Here is a 25,815-nt window from a genome sequence, read left to right as displayed (position 1 = left end):
AAGACTGTCGGTTAAATGATCACCTCAAGAGACAAGTCCGACGAAGTAACAAAGCCGGCTCTTACATAAGTGTGTTGAGGTAGAGGTATACTTACAGGAAGCTTGATTAGGGGACGAGGTGCTGCTGAGCCGGCGGGCGGCAAGCTCAGCGGGATTAGCTGATAAGGAGCAGGTGTGAAGGCCAGAGAGACAAACTGAGGGCAGCCGGCGGGCAGGTGAGAGATGACACAAGCTGGAAAATACGTGAGAGACCTTCCCCTTTCACATCAGCGGGTCACTCCACGGTCAGAATCTGAGCTATAACTCATGTTAAATAGTAGTGTAAGAATAAACAGGTAGAAGTGTGAGATGTGTTTATTATTAGATTAGATGGTACACATGTATATGCTCAACCATGGTAGTATTTGTTAAGCTTCATTCTGCTGCGCAAGTGCTTCCTTTTATTGGCACTTCATTAATATGTAAAGTCTTTTATAGGTCAACATGCAAGCTCATACTCACTGTATTGGGGTTTTGAGTTGACTTCCACTTTGCACTTTCTGGTTTGAGTTACTATGACTAGCCCCCCACATGAATACAGGGTTAGGGGTTAGGGGTTATTCAGTGCACCCTCATCCTGTAAAGCAGCTAATAAAACTTTAAGGGGTCATTTCAACAATGATGTCAGACACGTAGAATGACAATGTAAACCTGTCAGTGAGTTTTAAGATGCCATTTCATCTGAAAATGCTATATGTTTAGGTACAGCTTTAAGGACAATCATGGGAGCTTTTGGCTTAAATGTGTGCAGAAACAATTATCCCCAAACCAAGTTTTTAATTTCCAAATTAATCCATCGGAGGACACAACAAACTCTAATGAATGCTGTTACAATGCAAGGATTTCTTGTACAATATTGGGCTGCCATATAACATTAAAGTTACAGTGTGTTACTTTTGGTTGATCGAGTAGAAATTTAATATTCATATTTTCTTTTCATTAAGTTTTCTTTACCTTACCATAAGTCAACATGCCTCTACCAGGAGCCCACAACAGAGAAATCAAATACTGGCTCTAGGGACGACCTTTCACAGCTTTTGCATTTTTATTGGCCACTACAGTGAGGTAAGACGAAGGTCGTTCAGTCAAAATTAGAGGGCGCTAAATCCTCCTCGCAGGAGGACAACACTATGACCTTACAAGCAACAATAAGCCCATTTCCTACAGCTGGGCAGAAACAGCTGACTTGTAATTTGTGTGGCCTTTTATTGCAAAAGAAATATTTACTCGACTACTAACATCTGATGACTGTTTGATTTGTAGGTGTAGGCTTAGTACCACTAGGAGCACCCGGGCCCAGTGCTGCTTAGCAACCGTAGCAGACCTCACTACGGTCCCCTCTGGGAGGTCAGCTCCATGTTTTACATCTGGTTTCTTTCTATGGAAGCTCATCAACAAAGATTCGCTTACACCTCTGACTTCATTTATTTCCACATCTCATTCCTTTATGCATTACGCACCACTCCCATTATTTGCCATGAGCTCTTCATGACGAAGTGTAACAGAGAATGCACAAGCATTATCAATTGGTAGAGGAAACTAAAGCTGCAAAGACACTATGTATTTGTGACACAGTGAAAAGTTACCGCACAATTGGAATTGGACTTTTTTGTGGTCACCATTGTTGTCTTGAGTAGACTGCTGCTCCACAGCGCTGACCAGTTTCAATTTATTTATGGCGATGTGACTGTGAGCGCATGCAGGCACAGTTAACTGCCTGCTGTGTGCAACTCTAACTGAGTTGTGCAAACTCAGCTTGTTATATTCGTAGGAGGTGGTCTTCGGGCCTCCTCTGCTGTCCTACTGCTCGGCTTGTGGTACAAAGCATGTGCTCCGTCTCCTGGTGCTCCCCTCAATACAAATACAGCCTGCTGACAAGGTTTTGTAATTCAGTTCTAACTGGAGGAGATTTGCAGGCTTGCAGGAGTGTCCACAGAGTAGTTAGAGACACATGTGAGCTCTGAATTGTTAGGGCAGCTTTTTGGTCATTGACTTAACCAGCTTTCCTGTGGGTGCGTGTGATTACGCATAAACAAATAAAATTACACAACAAAGTGCATAAACACCCGAAGCATGTTCCTTTCAGCTCCGTAACTTACTAAGGTAACATGCAGTCTCCAGCAGTTGTCCACTCGCCGTCCCCGCAGCTGCAGTTCAGCCACTTTATCAGCAAACTTGAATATAGTTGTCCATCTCCCTCTTCTTCCGTCTCATCAAAATTCCTTCTTTCTTTGCAAAGTAGCTCTCCGAAGACGTTTGTTTTACACTCATTTTAGCTAGCTTGAGGGCTTATTTTTTAGGCTATACCGTAACTGAACAGGTACGTGTCAAGTGCACCAATAGGAACAGACAGATGTTGTTAAAAGATAATCAGTTTTTCAAAATGAAACAACTTTCCGAGTATGATCGTCAATATAACGGAAATCAAATAACGTATTTATTCTTTCTCTGTGGCCCGGTACCAAGCGACCCATGGACCGGTACCGGTCGTTCATGGGAGAGGTTGTTTTGTCTCCCTGATGTACAAATCTGTGCAGTCCTGGCTGCATTGAACAGCATCAACTACAATACTCTGTTTATGCCTGGTAGTTTTGTCCTCAGGATGGACAAGTTACTGCCTCTGTGTGTTGCTGGGATATTTTGGAGGTTTTGTCAAAGCAACGGGTTTAAAGTGCTCACACTGATGTGCATCTGTTCTTTAACCCTCTTTGTGGGCACGGTCTTAGCTCGATGGTTTAGGGTTCTGATGACATCACATTTAATCATGCAGCTGGGAATCAGAAATTAAAACAAAATACACAACGATGCATAGCTGTATTTTAATTTCTACTGCAATTATCAATTCACTGAATGAAGTGTCTGTCTGTTCATTTTGGATTAAAAAAAAATCCTTTGGAAAAGGTTCTTTTCTATGACACATATTAGGCCCAGTGCACAGTGTGATAACACCGCCCACATGTAGACTGGTTCCTAGTAAACCTTGCTTTAATCATGCATTTTGATCTGCCATCAGGCTTGAACTAAGGTAACATAGGAAGTGTGTCAGAGGTATCATAGTCAACTATCCTGAGTTAATGGTGGAACAACTGGGATAACTGTGGAAACTCTACACTGTGGAAGAAAAATAACCCTGCTGATGGAAGAGGAGAAACTTTATAATCTAATAACTGAGGTAAAACGAGAATGAACGGACATTATCTAGATGGAGAGCGCTCTGGTGTTAAAGTCTGTTCCCTCACTGACATGTGTTTCCTCTTCCCACCGTGACTTGAGACAGTTCAAAACCATTATTCTTTCTACTAGATCAGTAAGTAACAAAACCTGCCCACGTATCATGACAACATAACACGGCTGTGTTACTCTGCCTTCTAATAGCTCTGAGATCAGGGTTTCCTTGCAACAGGGACGCCAAAAGTAAGTTGGGGAGATGAAAGATTTTCTGTTTTTGCTTTAAAGAGGCCCCCTCTGAGTCTCCACTGTGTTTCACTCATTTATGGAGAGCTTTTAGTCTTTTTGCATTGCACACTAGTTCTCAAGGTGTAGTTGCACTTACGAACATGTTACCTCATCAAAAGCTGTTCTCACTTCACCAAATCAAGCAGGCTTTTGCTGCTTTCAACGACTTGGCCATGTCCGGCTTGTTAGTTACTGATTCACGCGTGCAGGTCACTTTTCTACATTTTTACAATGTTAAACATTTTGTTTACCTCTTTCTCAGTTCATTTTCATTGGCAGTCATTTAGCAACAGTGTTCCCACAACTGAAAGCTGGAAACCAAACACAATATGTCAGAAACACAACATCACTTGAGGCCAAAATGATTCTGATATGGAAAGAATTGGCAGCATTTAAAGCTGTGGCATTACCTCCAGTCTTAAGTGAGCAGATCTGGTGACAGATCAGACCGCTCAGACCTTCACAGAGAAACCCCGTGGGTGTAGCTTTGTCAGCATCGGATCTCGCTGCCAGCCGTGGGTATCACCGTGGGGAAATTACAGAATGCATTATTATTTTCTCATACATGACAACAGATCATTCTTGTTGACAGAAGTGTATAAAAAGCCCTGAAGTCATGAGAACTCTTTGCCATGATGTTGAAAAAAACGACCTGAGAAGCTGACTTTAATGAGGAACTAAGTGAGCAGTCGGCCCGGTCCTTTCTGCTCACTGATCGTCCAGCACCCACGTCGCCTTTTAATGGTCCTTGAGTAACTAGAAAGAACCCTGATTTAAGACCCTGGGGAGTACAAATCAGTTTTTTCCCCCAAGTCTAGATGACATGTCTGAATAACTTTTTACTTAGACGCATTTCCCATATGTTGAAACTAATTCAGACATAACGTTTGGTTTCTAATCTAAAGTCTGATCCAGAAAGATTTAGAAATATCTGTATGTGTTCAGATGGATTATAATTTGTGTTGGCAAGGCAGGCAAATTAGAATGTTATCGTGACATCCGTATCACGCAATCCTGAGTGAGATGTATTCGTCATCTTCTGGCACATTTGGAGGAAAATCCGGTCACATACCGGCAGAAATTATAAAAGATGGAGTGTTTGGGGTTGTAGTCAGAATCATACACTCCTAGCTGTGGTGTCAGTGGGGTTTTTTATCTGCTTTTTCTCTCTTTATCATCTTAGTACATGGTTTCAGGAGCGGTAACAGAAACTTGTTAGTGTAAAAACAATCCCCGGTTTGGGAAACATTGACAGTAAAGCTTCTGGTATGACATAATACTTGTTTTCATCCGAAGCTCCTACCCGGCCTCAGTTAATGCGACAGTGTACGGTGCATGTAAAAGTCGTGAGTTAAACTCAACAAAACATTTGTCAGGAATGTCACTAACCTCCTTTGGGGACCAAATGCATCTGACCTCCTCCATCCGTTTCTAGGAACTGCAGCAGTAATAGATGCGTCCACGCTAGTCTCTGACAGTGTTTGTGTTGGCAGCCGGTTCCTCAGCTGCATCTGTTTCCACTCTGTTTTTCACTCATCACTGACGTGTGTTAGTGGTGTACTCTTCACATGCTGCCTCTGGTCTCTAAAACGATTCATTTACTCTGAGTGGGAATTACAAAAAAAAAAGGGAATAGACTTAATGCTGTTTCCCTGAGAGGGTCTGAGGGATTTCCTCTCTGTTTTCTGTCATGTTTGTCAGTTTGATGACAGTTAAAACGATCATTCCACCACTACTACACAGGATGGTTTTTTTTTGCAAAACACATTTTTTTCACCTGGTATGAAGCCAGTAAGGGATCATTGTGCTCCTCTATTAGCAACTCTGGCTTGGCTGAGCGTCTAAAAGTTACATCCACTAAAAGTGCTTGTTCTTTCTACCGACTGAGGTTCAGGTTTTTATTTCAGAGACAGAGCTGTTTGTTGAGAAGCGAGATCCTTTTTTAAACCATAAAGCACAAGACTCGTTCAAGGAGAGGTGAAGCTCTGAAATCTCACCTAGATTATCAAAATCAGTTGAATGGTCATCCATGACTTTGCTGTCTATACCTCTACAGGTAAACTCCAAACACCTCTCTCCAACTCTGATTTATGTTCGTCATCGTCATCGTCATCGTCATCGTCATCGTCCTTGTCCTTGTCCCACAGCAACCCCCCTCCTGTGAGAGCGAACTCACTCCATTTGTTTAGTTATTATTTAACAATCAGCCTTTCACTGGCAAAAAAAAAAAAAAAAAAAAAAAAAACTTCCAGTGGATATAACTCTGGACAAGTATGAGTCATTTTCCCACCAAACCATGCAAGTCTAGGACACAGGTTTAAAAATACTGGATTTCCCCCTCTCAAACTGGAAATGGTGTGAGTGACTGGGAATTTTTTTTTGCATGTTTTATGAGAACAGAAATTCACTTCAGACTTTCCTTTGAGCTCAATGAGACACGCAATGAGTAACACTGAATATAAACATAGCATTAGCTTAAATTAAAGAACACCATCAGGGGGCCTTTAACATATTTCATTATCCAAATGACAAATATGAAGGATTTTGTGAAATCTGCATTGATGATGCGTTTCCTGCTTTGTCTTTGCAGTCTTAAAGACTCAATCACAAGATGCGAAATAGGTATCTTATGAAGAAAAACAAAATGACAATTGAAAGTCAGGTGTTTCTTCTTTTATATCAGTGAAAAGACTGGGAAGAGTCCTTACCAGCTCTCCATTCAAAGAATCATGGCTTCCATCGTTGTATGAAAGAATAACTTAGACACAATCGCTTGTAAATATTCGATATTTACACATAAAATAAATACATCTTCAGGAATTGTATGCATATATATTTTTATGTGATCCACTCCAAAACGTACATGCAAGGCTACATCGAATAATACATACTCAGCACTGTTTAAGCCCTTATTGATCGTTGACATGTTGACTTGTATGAAGGTTTTGACACCAGACTGGTCAATCTGTGCCATGATTAACCTTTGTCACTGCTGATCAATAGTATTTTTTAGCTTTTCAGATTTGTGTAAAGTAGCTGCATTTTAGGAGACATTTTAAGGACTTAAAAAATGCTGAATATCTAGATAACAATATCTGTGTGTTGGTTAAGACATATATGCTTTTGTTTAATATGAAAAGCATTAAAGAGGAAATATAATCACACTTTATGACTGCTACATTCAACTTAATATTTAGGACACTTAAACACTTCACACCGACACCAAATCCCCCATCACATCCATCTACATCTCAGCATAGTGTTAATAAGGTGAATACCAGTGTTCTGTTACAGTGTGTAGCAATGAAAAATAACTGGTTCAAAAGTCTTAACCTGGAAAATAATAAGTGCATAAGAAAAAATGAAAAGTACATGCAACTTCAGAGTTACGAACTGTGACTTTTTGAATTTACTTGTGTGATTGCAATTCTGCTGTATCCTTAAATTTCCTTTTTTTTAACTTTAAACTTTGACTTTAGACTTTAAAAATGATGTGCTCAATGACTTGTTATTAAACAGATCCTTGCAAGATTATTCTCAGTATCAAGTATTGGCATCATATAGTGCTGAAACCCTGCAAGTTTTCTGTCTCCCATGGTTTTTGACTAGTGTATTAGTGCTAAACCTGTTCAGGACCTTTTAAGTAGCTCCACATGCATCTGTCCAACTTTGGTATCACCACATGGGAAACAGACCTTTTTTTGTTGAAATCACTGCTCTGTTCGCTTCTTTTTTTTCTGAGATTCCCCCCTACTTGTTTTTCCCAACTTAGCAACTTGCAGTTTAGTGGTAGCCAAGGAGCTCGACCACTGAGCCAACCAGCCAGCACTGTTCTCAAGGAGGGCTCTCACAGGACGCAACCAAAGGGGAGTTTGGTGAAATTCCTGTCAAATAACCATCTATGTGAGAGAGTGTAGAGATAAAAAGAGAGCTTTGTTATAATCATTATTCACTCATTGATAAGAGGGTTTGCTCTGTTCCCAGTTATATTATTAAGATGTCAAAATATTTGGTCCGTTATTCAGTGAGTCCACTGATTGAAAACCATCAACAGTCATTCTATTTAGCGTTTTCCCAATGCTTTTTTACCATCATGAGTCATCTTTTCAGGCTGAAGCTTTTTTGCTTGACGAAACTGCAGAGTGCTTATCATTTTGTCATATATTCATCTGGTTAATTTTGATGTAGTTTGCATTGTGACCCCCAGTAAATGTTAGTATGTTGTATTGAAAACAATCGACCATCTGGATAAGTTTTACAGTAAGACTAGCCAGTGCAGGTGAACTATGTGGTCAGAAAGGGTGTTGATGACATGGCACAAACAAAAGTTAAGCAAATGTCAATCTTTGATATAATAGTCAGAAAATAATGAAGAAATCGATGCCCTCCAGGGTGCTCGTGGATTTTTAGCCAAGGGCGCCAAAATAGCCTGAACCAGCCCTGCTTTAAGGCCAAATTATACGCGTACTTCAAAGTGTTGCTCTCCCTAAGACCGTCTCCAAACCGTTGGTATGTAAAAGGCCCAGCTGTAGCTGTGCTGCTGCTTTTCAGGCTTGCTAAATTGTGATTGGCCCACTGACTTGTCTGACCAGAAATTGCTTGCTAGTAGTAAAGACAATATGGAGCAGCCCGAAGTCCTTGAGCATGCTACAGAGTGCATGGTAGTCAGCGGGGTCAAGCTTACCCAAAAGCATCTGTCTAGATAGGTTTTTAGCAAAGCTGCACCACCTTGACGCACATTGAGGTCAGATAATGTTTTCAAGGGATAATTTCACGAGCATACTTTGCATGTGCACCCCAAATGCTGGAGAGCTGACTTTGTGGCCTCGTTGAAAAGACTGATTGATTGACTGTTTTTGTGGGCACTTCTCATTTCTTTATTTTGTGCCTCCTCTACTCCTCCGTCCTTCGCTCGCATCTGAGAAAGGAAGGAATAAGATGCGAGGAGAGAAGCTCGGGAAAGGAATCGAGCATGTACTAACCGAGAAATGAGAAGAGGGGATGAGTGTAGATTTTTATTTAGTCTGTGTTCTTATACTTCTAGCTTTTTTTGTGAGAACCAGTCGGGTTTTTGAGGCTGGTCAGGTGTCAGGTCCTTCTAGGAGACCGTCCTTTTTTTAAGAAGATATGGAATGACTGATGTCAATTGAAGGTCCTCAGTAGTGTAGAAGTTTAAGAACATTTGTGTGTCTGTGTGAGTGTGTTGGGTGGGGAGGGAGGACTATTTCAAAAGGCAGTTTTTACCTTTCATCTCATTCGAAATAAAATTTGGAAATGCAATTTCTTTTGCCCTTTGTGTTTGGGTATTTTTTAGTAAAATAAAAGTCTTCGGTTCTCAAGCTGTCTTACACATTGGCAGTTTATTAGGAAGATTTAATTAAAAAAGAAAGTATTTTTCATGTCAATTTTCATTTCAACTGCTGTTTGAAACCTCCCCCACCCCCCCCACCCATGCTGCTCAGATTTCTGCTCAGGCTTAGTTGACCAGGAGCTCCTGGTACTGCTCAGACCGGAGGAAACGACCGAATGAGTCTTTCTCCATCAGGGCGAAGATCCTCTTCTGGGCCAGGTCGAAGGTGGAAGGAGAGAGATCCACCAGGTTCCTCAGGGTCACATCCTTGGTGAAGTGGTCAATGTTGACCTGTGGTGGGAGGACGACAGGGTATCTTGTCAGAAATGGAGGATGAATGGTGAGCACATTGCACAATACCACATCATCCTAACACCATTTAAGGTAAAGTGCTATCATACTTAGTTAGTCACTCACTGCTTATTTTACCCAGCCACTTGTTATGTTTATTCCAAATTAAACATAAACTGCATCAAGTCATGTGTGCCAGAACATTAAACCAAAGAAAAAACAAGAGAACTGATGTTTACAACAATTGGATCAAAACACTCATCTCACATCGTTACTGATCGTAATTGAATGCAAATTTCGAGCTATAATAAACTGTGTCCTTTAAAAGAGATAAATAATTACTTAAACTGAAAAATGTTCAATTGGAAGTGAAACATGCATCCAACTTTTTACAGAAGTATTGTATGAAACTCCAAGAAGTGTTTTGGACAGTGCTAGGAGGCTATGTCGTCTTTGTGTTAAGCTAAGCTAACTTGGTGCTTCATATATACATGAGAATGGTTCAGAAAATGTCGAGCTACTCCTGAGAGTCTGTAACCTCATCTGTTTACACTCAGTTACACCTGTTTGTTCACCAAACCATCACTCCTTTAAATGTATGCACATTGTTTTACAGGTGATTTGTTTCCAACAGTTAATTCTTTTTTATTTTAAATACAGTGTCAGCTGTTCAGGAGTAAAATATTGGATAGGATTCTGTCTATATTACACACTTTACCCTGTTGAAAATGTCCTCTTATTTATGCATGGTGCATTTGCACATTGCGAAACACATTTGACCTTAAACAAACAAACAGCCTCTTAGCCTCTGCATGAACTGAACTGTAAGTGTGGTCAATTATGGCAGTGCAGAATTGGCACAGAATTTATGTTTTAAATTGAAAGTTTTCCATGTGGAGTTGAGCTCATAAAAAGGGGGAAGTCACAGGAGTCCCTGACCTCTCTGGGTCCCTCAGACTGGATGAAGTCTTCGTAGATCTTCTTGGCCTTGGCGGCCATCTTCACAGGGTTCTTGGTCTTCTTGAAATCCTCGCAGGACATCCAGAACTCGATATTCTCATCGCTGAACTCGGACTGCAGGAAGCTGCGGAAAGCACTCAGACCATCTGATGGAGAGAGGATAAAGATGAGTATCAGAGAGAGAGCTGTATTTAAAGCATGTATAATGATTTAAGCCCCCTTTAATGCATGCTTTTCAGAGTAAATATGCTGAAAATTGTGAACAAGAATATGAGTCACTCTTCCATTAATGTCACAATGACACTGTCTGAACTCTGGACTCAAGCTTAACATTTCTGTTGTGCTTTAAAGTTGGTTTGATTGAAAATATCACGTTTCCACATTAACAGCACAGTTTGAATATGTGCATGATATTGTGTGTATTTTAAGTTGTCATAATGTCATATCTGTCCATTAAAATGTGTTTTCATTTATTTATCCACCCATGGTGATGGGGAAGAAAAGGGAAGAGTATCCTCAGAAAACCACAGACCATCGGTCTCCCAGATTTCATTAAAATAATTAACTTAAACTTCAATTAACAAAAACAGACAACTACCCTCGACATTTTGCTGAATTGAAAAACAAAATCTGGTGAACAATGAACACTAAGCACAGTAGTTATCCCAAAATAATAAGGTTCGAAAATAAGGCTTGATAAAACAACCACTCTTTAAAACCATTGTAATTTAACATAATGCCTGAAAAAGGTCCCATTGTCTGAACAAGCATGTGCTGCAGATGATAAGCGTTCTGTTCTGGCCTCAGGCTGTTATCAGCCATCTAGATGGCTAGTTTGGTTCAAAATAGCACAGAGTCTCAATCAAGCGGCAGCTTTTCTTTTTTTCTTCTTCTGAGACCTGCAGTATAAGGACACATGGAAGAACACACGCACAGGCTGTTTGTGTTTCCGAGCCGCAACAACCAGAAAATGTTTGTTTTTCATGCTTATTATGATTTCATGATGAATTGTGTTAGTTTTTCTTCCATGTTTCAGGAAGTTCTAATTAACTTCTCTGACCTTCACAGGATGAGGAAACGTGTAATCTTTCACAAAATACTGAAAAATTGCTTAATTGAAAACAGCACCAACATCCATGTTTTTTTTTTTTTTATCTGATAGAAGTCGTACATTACTTACATCCTGTTGCATATGCGATTTTTAACTTAAAGGGGAAGGAAGGGGTAGTGCTACATCCGAGAGGCAATAAATCACAGAGAATCCCATGGGAATTAACAAGGAAGAAGTCATAAAGAGTAATGTTAATGTAAAATCTCATGTAGGTAAATAATCGCGGCACAGCAGTTTGCTACAGCCGCGCAATAAATCAACCCTGGTGGAATCATTTAGACTTCTCCCTAGAGATGTAACCATAACACACATACCCTCCATGGACTGATACGCACACAGATGCAAACACATTCACGCAGGCATGCAAACACGGGAGAGACATAAATCTCTCTGCCCCGGACTGCGCTGAAGGAGCCACTTAGAGAGGTCTTTTACCACCTACTGAGCTGTGCAGTGAAAAAGTTTCTCCGTTCACATTAGCTGGCCGGTCACATCTGTACGTGGACCTGTTTTGATGCACAGGGGCAACTTAAGTGACTTATTAGCAGGAGAGTTTACACGTACTGCTAAATACCATTACCCATTAAGAGTTAATCATCAGTCTTGCTGGCTCTCAGGCTCTCTGTGCACTTTGCAAAGTAAACAGTGGAGCCAGAAGTTGGTGTTTGGTATGTGTGGTGGCAGTAAAAGTGTTTTTCTCCCCCTGTGAGTCATGTTTTTTGTTTTTTTTCTCATTCTATACCTACAAGTGAAGCGATCAGGACATCATATATCAGCTCATACCTGTTGCAAAATTGTCATTGCAGCTATCTACAACAGCCTAATTCCAAACTAATTTGCATATTCATTCAAAACTAAGCTATGATATAGTGCCACCATAACGGCTCTTAAGCCCTGAACCCTTAAAGACTTTGATAATGTCAACTGGTAGTTGCTCTAGTGCAAGAGGCTGACATGTTTCCTTGTGGGTTTGGGACTTTTATTTAATCTTTTAAAATTAGTACACACAACAGGAGTACACATATACACAAGACATTTAGTCAGCTGTTGTTAGAGAATCAGTTTCCAGGTGGTTCCCAGGTGAGTTTTTTTTTTTTGCATGTAAGGGCTCCACTGGTTACATCTCAATGCTATGAGCTGTGGGTAAGGCAAAGTCTGCAAAGTCTAATGCAGACGTGAAGAAAGTGGCCAAAATGCCAGCGAGAGAGCCCTCATTCACTTCACAGTTTGACAGTGGGACAGCCCTAAAGCCCTCACCGGCTCACCAGAAACATGTCTCAAAGTCAGCGAATGTGGACGTTGGGATCGGGCCTAGGGTAAAAGTTTGTTTGGTGTTCTCTGATAAGCGATCCTGTTTCAAGACCACAAAGAAACCCTGATTAGACTCTGCAACAAAAACTCAACTATAAACCCTAAAACCTAATAGGGTTGGGCATGAAGATGTGGACGTGAAACCAACTTTGCTTATAATGTCAGGCTGATTGGGAACCCCTGCTGGGGTGTATGATGCATGTGTAGTTGATTCAGGTACTACATCATTATAATCTTCATTCGCATAAAAAAACAAAAACAAATGGTCGCACTGATACTGATGTCCAACACGATATAAATACACAGAAATAATAATCACACAGACTGTACTGTTGCTATGGAAACCAAACCCGGCTAGGTATACTGTGCTGCACCTATTAAAAAAAAGATTCTACAGACCTCAGGGAGGGACTGTTTTCTCCTGAGAGTTGTCACATAATGAAAGCAGGTCTGATTGTTTGAAATAATATTGATCTTTGTGTTTGGTGATAGGCAACCCGAATATGTTAAATGTGTTCCATCATTGGAGGTTTCTTGTTGTGGGAAAGTAACTGAACATCCTTCACCTGTGTTTAATATCTGTTCTGTTTTCAGGTGCTTACATGTGAAACATCTGTCTAATGTTGTGTCAAGTGCTTCATGTTTTTGTGATGTTTTTGGTGTGAAGCAACCTAACTCAATGAATTTTGTGTTTTTGTAAACTGAAGAGTTAGAGTAAAGCTAGATAATGACAGAGGTGGTAACTAGCTGGTCACCTGTACTGTTGATTACGTTGTGGGGACAGAAATCTGTTTTCAGGTCAGGTCAGTTTTATTTGTGTACCCCAAAATCACAATACTTCAGTGGGCTTTACAATTGAACAGTGGTAAAAAGGTTCACAGTCTGTCACAAGAAAGGCACTAAGAACCCATAATGGGACAAAACAATGCAAAGTATGTAACCAAATATTATGGTGAAGACTTTAGGTTCAGGCTCAGCAAGTTGGTTGTCATTTATGTAAGGGCGTGCCTCCAGGGAATTAACGCCAGGTAATGCAGTTAGACAGAATGAAGTGTGGATGTGTGTAAGAAAAAAGTGTGGGTTAAAAAAGACAGTATGAAAGGGAAAACCTACAGTTGTTGTTCAGGACCAGGTCCAGACTCTCACGCCACTGAGTTGCCTCCTCAGGAGTCGGCCTGCACACAAAATCAGTAAAGTCAGGAAGCCTAAACCAAACGTATCCCAACAAATACAAGCTGAAATACAGAACGTTTCCAGAATAGTGTGCTAAACTGTAGGGTGTCGGGAAAAGCTCTCAGGTCTGTGATTGTCTCCTTCATTTTGTAAATGTTCCGATGAAGATCACTTTCAGTGCAGCGGCAGATGAAACACTTTCCTCCTGATTACCACAGGTCTGTTTCAGAACAGTCAACTTTCTCTTTTGAACCTGGAAAATAATCTAACTTTGAAATAATTATAACTGAAATTATAACTGAGGATTCCTTTGGCACATTAGTATCCGAAATGCAAATCAACCTTTTTTTTTATTTCAGCTGTAAATAAGTTATTATATGGGAGACAACATGTTTTATTAGCAAACATTATGTACTCCAAATAAACTCTGCAAAGTAAAAACTGTGCATCACTGTTGTAGCAAAGCCTCAGACAACAAGCTATAAATATTCCAGTGCACATTTGAAGTATCTTTCTAGTGTCACAAAGCCAGACTGCATCCTTTGATCTCAGCTTCCGCTCCATGATTAAAGTCTGGAAAACATCAACTGAGAAGTAATTGTGCCTGGTGTATGTGTCCGACCAATCATGGGAGCATTAATAGACGCTGGACTCAAACTCTGAACAATACAAAGGAGTTATGACTCTCAAACCACATGTCCTTCCTCTTATGTCTAGGCGAAAGTTTCCAAAGCAGCTGCAGTGTTTTCAAAGCATGATATTACTGGAGGGACCAATGGCATGGGCAAGGACAATAAAATGTCATATATCATTCACTATATAAGCTTGTTAATATGAACTCAAGCAAAAGCTATGGTATTCTTCCACCCGGGCCTATGTTTTAGTTTGTAAATGATTCATAATTAAACAAAGTTTGGGAATAGGCCCCGTAAATTGCGTCAGTTGGCGGCCGCGACACAGCTGCAATGGCTGCAATGTAATCCTTTGGGGCAACTGTGACTGTTAAAGTTATGCCAACTAAAAGTGAGTCTTTTTGCCACCTATAGGCTGAGATCAACCTTTTGTCAAAGACGAAGACCCTTTTTGTAACTAGAAACACAAGTCTCGCTCTGAAAACTTTTAATTAGTCAGCCATGACTTTCAGAAACAGCTTCTTGGTAAACTCCAAACTCCTCGCTCCAACGCGTTCGACCACTATCTTCCCACAACAACTCACCTCACTCACTTCTTGAATGAGACTTGTATTTGTGGAGTAAAACGTGGATTTAATTCATCAACAAATAGTTTTATCACTGCCGGAATCGTTTAGACAATGTTGTCTGAGACAAACAACCTCAGCCCATCAGTGGCAAAAAGTTGGAGTTGCCCCCCAAAGGACTACATTGCGTCCACGTGTGGCCATGTTGCGACTGCCATTGAGGCGATTTACTGAACAGATTCAAAATCCATTTCGTGAATATGAATCATTTATCAAAACATGTAAACATAGGGACAAAAACAACAATTAACTGTTTTTATGTTGTCATTCTAAGAGAATATTCAGATGCAAATTAATATTGCAGTGGCAGGGGAGTTTTATGGTCTCAATACAGAACCATAATGACAAGCCTCATCTAATCCTTCGCTGACTGAACTGCGGATTGTTTTTCTTATGGCAAAATAATTAGTTTTTCCAGTTGAACCCACTCAAGGTCTTTCTTTTATTTTCAGTCAAATGTCAAAAGTTTTCAAAATGTTGAGAGGAATAAAACTAAATTGCCTTTTCCTTACAGGATTGCTATGTAACAGTTTTTGCATAAAAAGTATAAAGAAAACATTGAATACATAATTCATCTCTAACCCAGTGTTTTCAGTGTAACGCCTAATAAAATGGAAGTCTTTAAAACTTTTTACCATTTAACATTGACATCTGAGCCAAGGCAGCGTCTGCAAATGTTTACTATCCTTTGATCTGAGGTATTATACCTGCTCTGGGGCTCAGCTCTGCTCTGCTCTGCCACTTCAACCATCAGTTATCTGGTTAACAAACATTCTCCACCTCTACAGACATTCATCTTTTTGATAGAAGGCAGAGAGAGAGACTCACTTCTGCAGCTTCTCCGGCTTCTTCTCAGTCTTCTCAGGGTAGGGGATGATGAGGTCGATGGCATTTTCTGGCTTTTGCAGTAAAACTCCCAACTTCGACTTGATCTCCTTTGCCCTGGGTGACAGAAAGCAGATGAGGACAGCGGCTCTTTTGACAAAGTCTTTGTTTTGACTACTCAGACATGAAACTAATAATAATATCACGATGTTCATCTGAGATTTTGGTGATTTATCATCATCTCATCAATTAGACTCTGATGTATTGTATTCAATAATCAGTGGGCTGATTAATCCAATTTAAAACCGAATTTGCTACAAATACTGCAATCTAAACATGTTTAGAGTTTTCTGATAAACTAAAGAATTAAGTGTTTCTTTAAAGATTGAGTCTCCTCTTCTTGCTAAATAAACTATTTAAAAAACCCTTTTGGATCAGCTGGAAAATGCATCATCACAAAGGTTAAAACAGATACCATGAGAGTTTCTTTTTGATTTTTTTTTGTTGAGATATTTGGTTCTTACAGCACAGCCATGCTAAATAAAAATAAATAAATACAATTTATTTATTATACGTTTTCTACATTTTCTTCAATCACCAGTTGATATTTGAATCAAGAACAAAATCAGAGCAGCATCACATTTTAAAACTAACCAAACAGTTACAGTGGTGATGATTTATTGCAGTTATTTTATTAGTTATAGTTATTTCGACCTGTGTAAACGTAGTCCTAAGTAATTTGCATAAACCAAAATGACATTCAACTGAGCATGAAAACTGGAGTGAGACAAATTAAACCGTTCTTCTGGTCAAAAGTTCTGTTCAAAAAGATTTCTGTGAAACAACCATATTTCAGAAAGATCACGCACATGAAGATTAAGTTAAGTCTTTACAGCGACACGATTTACAATTCATGTTTTTAAATCTGTTTCAAAAGATCAGGCAGATCCACTTTTAAAAGGTTTGAAATATAATTTAAACTTTTTGAGATCCAAAACACATCAGAGGAACACACTATTAAGTCATGACGGGAGAGGTAAATAATGTGATGATGCAGGTCTTACCTTTCGAGGCAGGTTTGGGGTAAGGCAGCTAATCCTTTACACATTTTCCGGCGCTTTCAGTTGCAGTACGTCAGAGTGACTTCAGTCTTCCTGTTAACCTGCTGTGAGTCCCTTTAGCTTTCTGACTCTGGCTTTCAGTGCAGGGGAGTTTTATACAGACATCCTTTGGGCTCTGGGCCAACTTCAACAGCCAATCAGATTGGAATGTGTATAGCAGGGGCAGCGTGGCTGAGGAAGGGTGGGTTTTTTAGATGTGAGCGGCTATTTGCTTTGAGGTTTCAATTAACTGCTGACAGATCCAGCACCAATGTGCAGGATGCATATCAGTACTATTTTTACTTAGTGTGGAAAAGTGCATTTTAAATACAGTAGATTTGATGCTTTACTATAAGAAACATGAACCTGTTTTTCTGCAAAACTCTACTTCTTGCAACAATAGAACACAACTGTTTCAGCTTTTTTTTTACCTTTTTTTTTTTTTAATTTTTTTTTACAAAGAATGCTCCATAACTCACATATGATCATTACAGAGAGACGATACGGTCAGGAAAGTTTGACTTATTAATATCACACAGAGTCTTAGCCCAGACCACAGGAGCCACAACATGTAAAATACTACTTCAGTTATATAAATACAAGCTCTCATCATTACAATTTTGAAGTCAGTAACATGGGAAGTGAACTGAAGAACTGCTTAAATTGCAAGACAACTGAGCAACACTTCTATTTTTGGGCATTTTAAGGGCTTTATTAGACGTTTTGACAGTAGATAGATAACAGCAAATGAGGGAATAAAGATCGGCAACAAAGGTTGCAGTTCATACAAATTCTTATGATGGACATCTAAATTGGTTGATCAGCGGCCCCTAAAACAACATATATCACTGTCTCTAAAACTGTATGACTGTTGCAGTGTAACAACAACACATGTACCACACCTTCATTGTACAGCCGTAGTTGATTGGGTAGGTTTAGGCAAAAAAATGATTTGGTTAGGTTCGGAAAACATAGCGGTTACAAACATTTTTACATGATCTATCTTTACCTGACTTCCTCCTTTGCAACCCTAATAAATACGACAGCCTTTGTCACACTGCATGACTTTGTTAGTTGTCGTATCACGCTACACAATTTTTTGTCTTATATTGGGACTCTTACAGCTATTGTGGTTTGCTCACTCACCAGCTATGCAACATAACATATACATAACATAATAAGTACATGATGTAAATGTAACTTCAGTAACTTTAGTCACATACGTAAGAAACTTACTTTAACCCGAACCCAAGTAGTTTTTTTTGCCTAAACCTAACCAAGCTTTGAACATGCAAGGAACGTCCGGGTGTCCATCACTCAATGCACTGTCATTTTGCTTTGGGAACAGTGAAATACGTCCTTTAAAGAGTCACTTGGAATAAAACTAATTAGTTGTCAAAGTAACAACAGAAAGACAGGGACAGAATGTTTATAATGTTATCCTGATTGTGATTCTCTCTTATTTACTAAATGTTTTACTCACACGACGCAGGAAGTTCACAGCTTAGCTCATTAACTTCCTTTGAATCGCATGTTATGCATATTAAATTTTATCATTAAAAAACTGCTGTATAAAGTGTGTAGGCATGTCTAGTTTTAATAAAACCAAAGCACATAGGCTTAATGTAATGTTGACTCGCGTTATGTGACAGTTGTTCCACTAAAACAAGCAAGGCTGTCAGTTCTTCTACATCAGGAATGCTCAGGTTTCATGATCGGCCCATAGCTTGGCAGTATAAGATTAGTTGGATAACTTCCATTATGCAACCAAGTCCTGATAAAGTTAAAAGTTAGACATTTGTGCAGCTTTCTATGGTGATCAGAGTTCTGATCTGTATTCTTGGAAAGGACTTTTTTAAGTATCAAGTATGAGAAAGCTTTTACATCAACTTTCGTAAACTCGAGAGAGGAGTCACTGTGCTGTAAGTGTTTAACCAATTTGGCAGAATTACAAACCTGCAGCCACTGTTCATAGGCAAATACAAATACACTGACCCACTTCAAGAAAGCAATAGTAGTGAATACAATCCATGCAGCAGTTATTATTCCTCCAAATCCTAATTTACAAACAAATGAATATTACATGAATGTAATTTGTAGGAGAAATGACTGCAAAGTAAAATTTCATGTTTTTTACTTGATAAAATTTTGATAAAAATGAACAAATCACCTAAGATATCGTATTAACAAACAAACAAACAAACCAGACTCAGAAGCTTATATTTTCCTTTGTGAGAGCTGATGTAGCCCCACCTAACATAGCTCAGCTCTTTAAACAGCAGATTCATCTTATTAATAATTTATCTTTAAAGAACAATTCCTAGATTGGTCCAACTGAAACTATTATTTTATTAATGATTCTGCTTGGATTATAGCACGTTTTTATGGAGCCAGAACAGTCTCATAATGGATAAATGCACACTTAAAGGAATAAATGCATGAAAAAGGACTGTATTTGGGGAGTTGTGTGTGTATATATATATATATATATATATATATATATATATATATATATATATATATATATATATATATATATATATGACTGGATACACAAATGCATTTTCAATGCACACACAAATATGCTTCAATCCATATGTAATTAAAAAAAAATTCACATATAAAAATAGGATTTGTAAACATATTTGTGATGTGCACACAAATATTTCTTGTTTTAAGTATGTGCAATAAAAATTCACAAATGTACAAATCGTCAGTTATTTGTAATTTTCACCAAAAACATATTTGGAAGTTGTTACATTGATATATGAATTGTCAAACGTGCATTTGTCTCAGTGCTTTTAATTTGTAAACCTCCCTGCATTTGTGTGCGGATTTTTGAGACTCATGTAGCGCGACTCCGATTATCAAATGAGTTTTTTCTACAAGGGGTTCGTCTGCAGCCAATCAGATGTCTCACTCTTTTACAGCCAACCATATAAGTGCCTCCCCACGAAGGGTTTTTAACTGACGTCATTATAGCACGCAACGGATCTATCCTATGGGGGCCGCCATGACAGATAACTACTTCCGCTGGCGGTGTTCTGTGTCCGGTTGCCTTGCAACTGCATGGCTGACTGCCGCGGCTAAGCTAGCCCTAAACAACTCGCGTTATGTCATAAACGCTAAATTGTTTTTAAAATGAGCTCAGGTACAACAAGTGCCGTTGTTGGTTGCCACAACAATTCATGGAAATTGAAGGTTTTTTCAGAAACGTCTTGTGTAGAACATCAACAACTTCGACAAACATGTCTGAGCCCTGCGCCCTACACGCCATGCTGAGGAAGGAGGAACGGAGACTAGCGTGGCTCGCAGTTTTGACACTAAAATAAATATTTGGGTTTATGAATTTCTTCCACTGAATAGCTACTGCATGACTACGTGACTTCCCTAACCCGGCATTGCACGAGCAGCCGCCTGTCTCCACGACTCCACTTTCCTTCAGCATTATCCACGCTGTATGTTTACCTTGACTGACGTGGCTGGGCTCTACTGCTGCCTTCAGAAATATAAACTTGCTGTGTTTCTTCAACAGTACTTTCCCTATTGTGTTAATGTGCAGGTAGTTGTATGCTTCTGTGCTTTTGTAATTACGTAATTAACTATGTCGATGTAGCTAACGTTGGGCAATTGCTTCATGTCATCTGCCCACTCCGTGAGGACTGTCCTCAAAACTTTTTAAACATCCGTACTGTGTATGTTTTGTCGTTTTCTTTGTGTTAAAAGCCGGTTTTTAGAGCAAGCATGACAGCTACGCTAGCGTAAACACCACAAGTTCAACCGAAAGAGCATAGCCGACTACCGCTATGAACCATGGATAAACTCCTAGATCCGTTGCGCGCTGTAATGACGTCAGTTAAAAACCCCTCGTGGGGAGGCACTCATGTGATTGGCTGTAAAGGAGTGAGACATCTGATTGGCTGCAGACGACCCCCTTGTAGAAAAAACTCATTTGTGAATCAGAGTCGTGCTAGATGAGTCTCAAAAATCCGCACACAAATGCAGGGAGGTTTACAAATTAAAAGCACTGAGACAAATGCGCGTTTGACAATTCATATATCAACAACTTCCAAATATGTTTTTGGTGAAAATTACAAATGACTGATGATTTGTACATTTTTGAATTTTTATTGCACATATTTAAAACAAGAAATATTTGTGTGCGCATCACAAATATGTTTACAAATCTTATTTTTATGTGATTTTTTTTTAACTTATATATGGATTGAAGCATATTTGTGCGTGCATTGAAAATGAATTTGTGTATCGAGTCATATATATATATATATATATATATATATATATATATATATATATATATATATATATATATATATATATATATATATATATTTATATATATACATACACACACAACTCCCCAATACATTTGTGAGTCCTTTTTCGTGGATATATTCCTTTATGTGTGCATTTATTCATTATGGGACTGTTCTGGCTCCATACATTTTCTGTTTGCAATAGTTACTATTTTAAGAAATGATGAAAAGTAAATCCACACCAACTCTTGATTTAATAATACAAGATTCAACCAATGTCATGACTAATGTTCAGTAATGATAAAAGTGAAATGTGAGTAGACAGATTTATTTTCAGAGTAAAATACTATCATATCATACTTATTTATATACACATTTTAATACATGTATTACATACTGCTGTTACTTTAGTTACTGCTGAGTAACTTTAGTGGGCTTTTTTAGTTTGGGTTATTGATTTATACACATGCTGTGCAGAACCAGCACGGAACATTGAAAGTAAACAGTCCTCAAAGTCTTCCTATTAGGAGCCCCATGAGATGAATGTCCAGATATATGAGCCAGAACAGCCCTGGAAAATTCTAATTTCACACAGTTTAATGCTACAAACAAATAAATAAACAGTGCTTCTTCCAAAGGACATTCAGATGGCTGAAAATGGAGACTTGAGCCCCTCAAATGAGTCTCAAGTATGCTTTGAGCCAGAGGCTACCAAAGGGATCTGTTTATTGGCCTGGCTACGTGCTTAGACAACAGAGGTTTCAGTTCCATGTTATTAACGCCTTTGTTGCAGCCAGACAATAGAGGCCTGTCAGTTACATAAGTGCAGCACTTATTGAAATTGACTTGACTTTAATTTGCTGTCTTTGTATCAGTGTTTTTATTTCAAGGCCAATAACAAAACCTGATGCCAATGTGTTTGACTTCATTTTTTTGTGATTTAACCAGAAGATCTGTATTCTTGGAAAGGACGTTTTAAGTATCAAGTATGAGAAAGCTTTTACATCAACTTTCATAAAATCAAGAGAGGAGTAACTGTGCTGTAAGTGTTTAACCACAGGCGGACAATTTGGCAGAATTACAAACCTGCAGCCACATAGACATGTGTACACTCCAAAACGTACACATGTCTGCGGAAAAAAAAATCTGACTTTGTGTTTACTGTGCAAGCTTGTACTTCAGTCTTTAGTTAGGTGAGCAAATAGGATCACATGAAAGAGTCTTTTCCTACTTATTCAAATGTACTACAAGGACCAACACATCATACCTAAATGACTAAATGGGTCATACCTACTGATGTTGATCTAACCAAAGGCTACTTTATCTTATTTACATTTACACAACACACTTTTAATGTTCCTCAACAACTGAATGGGTTGATTGCCAGTGACTCCCAAATCAACTTGAACATTGTAACTTACCAGCGACAGGTGTACTGGACCTTTGTTGTACAATTGCATTTAGTTGGGTTTGGGCAACACCATTACTTGGTTAGGTTTAGGAAAACATGTTGGTTCGGGTTCAATAACTACGTGACTTGTGCAAATGTAGTTACAAATGTTCTGAGGTTACGTATGTAACCCAGTTACATTACATGCAGTCCACCCCAACTGAAGTGTCTTTATGATGGACATAATCAAATGAGAGCATCAATGTAGAGACTGGCCATTTCTGTGCAATTAAAGTAATTGCAGACTATGTGTCTGAATCTGACAAAGTATTTTTGAGGCAGAGTGCTGAGGGCGAGTTAAGGAGTCTCACAGCCTGTGGAAAGAAGCTGCTTTGTAGTCTGGTGTCACAGCACTGAAGCAAAGTTTCTTTTGTCAAAACAATTAACACCTTTTGTCTGCAACAACAAACAATGAAAGTTCCTTGAAGTTGCATTGAATAAACCAACCAACAGAAAAGTGAGTGATTACTTCTCTATTGCGTTTTAGATTCTGAAGCAGCAGAATGCACATTAATGAAACTACCATGAGATTAAACAGGAAAAGTTAAATGAGGGTTTATCAACTGACGGCTGTAAACAATGTACTGTTTGTGTTTATAATGACAGTACAGCTTCAGTATCACCTGCACAGACAATGCGGGCACACAAAGCGACACAGGAGGTTTGCTTTTATTAGAGAATTTCCTGGAAGCCAAAGTTCAGGGAAGGGACAGCCCTTTGAGTGGATGTGTACTTAGGCCAACGGCATTAGCTGCACCACTGTTCAAATAAACTGCCACCAGTTGGCATGCATGTGCTTTGTTTACCATGCTGGCAGAAGATCTCTGCTGTATTTATGGATGTTTATGGCCATCTGTGAGCTCAGGCAACACCATAAAACTGTGTTTTTGAAAGGTAATGGTAAGCAACTGTTTAAACGTACTTTATAAAAAGGCAGTTGATGCAATTAACAAGCACTCACTCCATATGTAATATGCATTAAGAATTAATTATGCAGTATTTTTAGATGCTGCACTGTCAAGCACTCGGTTTCACAGCCACTGAAGCTAAACATTGTAATTATTGGATGTGATGAAAGTACTCATGTAGGAGCTTTTCTTGATGAATACAAATGCTGACAGAAACTGCTTTAATATTCAAAGCCATGACAGATGCTATGCAACTAGAGTAGACTGAATAGCCTTATTTATCTCATCATGAGGGATGTCATGTTGTACTTGTACACAGCAACACCAGGTTCAAGTTCACTGGCACTACCTGTTAACGACAACAATTAGCCCTTTGAATTCAGATGAATTCAGCCACTCATCACTCCATGTCCACATTATCTGCATCACAATCATTATTTTCTATACCGCTATCATCATTTTTATCATCTGAGCATGGCATTTACCATGATTGCTGTCTGCCACGGAAGAAAATTAGGCTTCATAGTTGCCAGATGCTTTTTTCGCCAAACAGGAAGGCATGTGTAAGTGCTTGACATTAGTCGAAAAATACGAGTGAGTGCCAATCCTGGACTAATCTCTCAGTATTGTTACGACTTCTTGGCTCAGATTATACAGATAGCAGACAGTTCTCCTGACATTTCACTCACGTCTCTCTGGTTAAAGGTCAACAATACGAACTCTGAGATAAACACACAGCAAAGCAAGGGTGCTGGGGAGGAGAATGTGTATGTGTGTATTCATGTGTGTGAATGGGAGGAAAAAGAGTCTCATGGTGATGTCAGCAGGTCAGCAGCAGGGGTTCTGTGGTAAATACAGAATAGGGCCTTATTGTTGCCATTTCCTCTGCTGAACTCAGATCAGCCCAAAGTCTTGAACACCCGATGCTCAAGGCTGGAGTATTTTGGCCAGTACACTATGGAGGTAATGTCTTCCTTATTCGCTCCTTTTGGCAAAACACATGTAGTGTACAAAATGTACAGGTTTTGCTTTGCTCATTGTTCAGTGTCTCCAAAATAAAATGCTGGCATTGTAAGTTTCTGCAGACCTTGTTCAAAGTTGAACACGTCATATGTACCATATTGACATTTCCATATTACTATGGATATAATGGTCTGGTTACAGCCGGTTGACACAGCTACCAGGTTGAAGACCACTGTTCGAGAAGGTGTTTAAACATCAAGCATGAAACCACTAATTACTTTTAACAAGATGTCAGGACATACGAGAGACAGACGAACATCATCTTTTCCTAGTGCTAAGTGATTTTGGTGCCTAAACCAAATCAGACCACGAGTACAGTGTTGTCACAACAGAAATTGAACATTTAACGTAAAGAAACATACAGTTGCAACAGGTCTGGGGTTTGCGGAGACATTTATTCTGGCAGTGTTTTGCTTCTCTGCACAGCCATCAATAACTAAAAGCCCTGTTTTTTTTTAATTGAATTTCACGAGATGACATTTATTTCTGCTAACAGAGATATGAGACAAATGATATGAAAATTGATGCAGTTCACATGTCACTTTTGGCCCATTCATTGCCAGTCGACAGGGCCGGATCTATGGGGTTTGCACGACAATGTCTGTTTTAATATGCTTCCTTTCTACTGAAATCAGGCCGCATTGTCTGCATAAATGACATTTGAGAGTAGAATCCAAAAACACCCAATTTCAACCGTAGGGCTACATGATTCAGATGGGACCCAATGGAAGTTTTTTAAAATCTAATTTGAGTATTTTAAACAACAATCATGCAGAAGATGGATGGGATAACAGTTCAAGTTGTGTGGCGCTTTTTTTGTAAACAGCCCTCTACTTCTTCTGCAGCTTCTTCTAGTTCATCATGACTACTATTTTCCCTTGAAGACAGCCCTGAAGAAAGGACAGCTAATAGGTTAAGGGTAGGTAATGAGTTTCTAGCAGGCATACAACAGGAGAAACCAGAAAATGAGCATGAACAAGATTTCACTTGTGTTTATTGAAGCAACTTATTTTGGGTGAATCATATTCAAGTAGAGCAATTAATCCAACACCTTAAATCATCAGCCATAACAGTTTATAACACATATCTCACCTAATGCTGCTTGCCTTGCTGCCCCTAATGAATATGTATACATTTTGGATATTACCATGATGAGACGACTTATGTTTAATTTTTACAGTCTGGCATTGATAAGCCTGAGAGTTATTTGATATCATGTTTATGGTATTTTTGCTGCATAAATACGCAGGGTAGATGCAATTATTAAATTACCAGGTATTTGA

General features: G+C 39.1%; 1 protein-coding gene and 1 long non-coding RNA gene across 2 annotated transcripts; both read right to left on the bottom strand.

Annotated features, from left to right (window-relative positions):
- Window positions 1–98: 98 nt before the first annotated feature.
- Window positions 99–5,062, bottom strand: LOC115591631 (uncharacterized). Its single transcript, XR_003985987.1, has 4 exons — window positions 4,885–5,062; window positions 3,906–4,242; window positions 3,747–3,806; window positions 99–232 (listed from the first exon to the last, which is right to left on the bottom strand). It is a non-coding gene; the product is annotated as an uncharacterized LOC115591631 (long non-coding RNA).
- Window positions 5,063–6,153: 1,091 nt separating this feature from the next.
- On the bottom strand, window positions 6,154–16,969 carry LOC115591630 (regulator of G-protein signaling 5-like). The gene is made up of 5 exons (XM_030433777.1): window positions 16,839–16,969; window positions 15,778–15,891; window positions 13,632–13,693; window positions 10,076–10,242; window positions 6,154–9,136 (listed from the first exon to the last, which is right to left on the bottom strand). The coding sequence occupies exons 1-5, from the start codon at window positions 16,880–16,882 to the stop codon at window positions 8,972–8,974; spliced, it is 552 nt and encodes a 183-aa protein (XP_030289637.1). The 5' UTR covers window positions 16,883–16,969; the 3' UTR covers window positions 6,154–8,971.
- Between the last annotated feature and the right edge of the window lie 8,846 nt (window positions 16,970–25,815).

The sequence above is a fragment of the Sparus aurata genome, chromosome 11 (genome assembly GCF_900880675.1).
Source record: "Sparus aurata chromosome 11, fSpaAur1.1, whole genome shotgun sequence".
Lineage (NCBI taxonomy): Eukaryota > Metazoa > Chordata > Actinopteri > Spariformes > Sparidae > Sparus > Sparus aurata.
Note: the sequence above shows the minus strand (reverse complement) of the source record. Positions and strands in the feature narration are given on the sequence as shown.

Bases quoted from the DNA above. Each gene is read 5' to 3' on its own strand.
- LOC115591630 (XM_030433777.1), bottom strand. From the start codon at position 16,882: ATGTGTAAAGGATTAGCTGCCTTACCCCAAACCTGCCTCGAAAG. The intron at 15,892-16,838 runs GTAAGACCTGCA...TCTGTCACCCAG, and splicing joins CCCCAAACCTGCCTCGAAAG to GGCAAAGGAGATCAAGTCGA. The intron at 13,694-15,777 runs GTGAGTCTCTCT...TTTTGTGTGCAG, and splicing joins AAGCCGGAGAAGCTGCAGAA to GCCGACTCCTGAGGAGGCAA.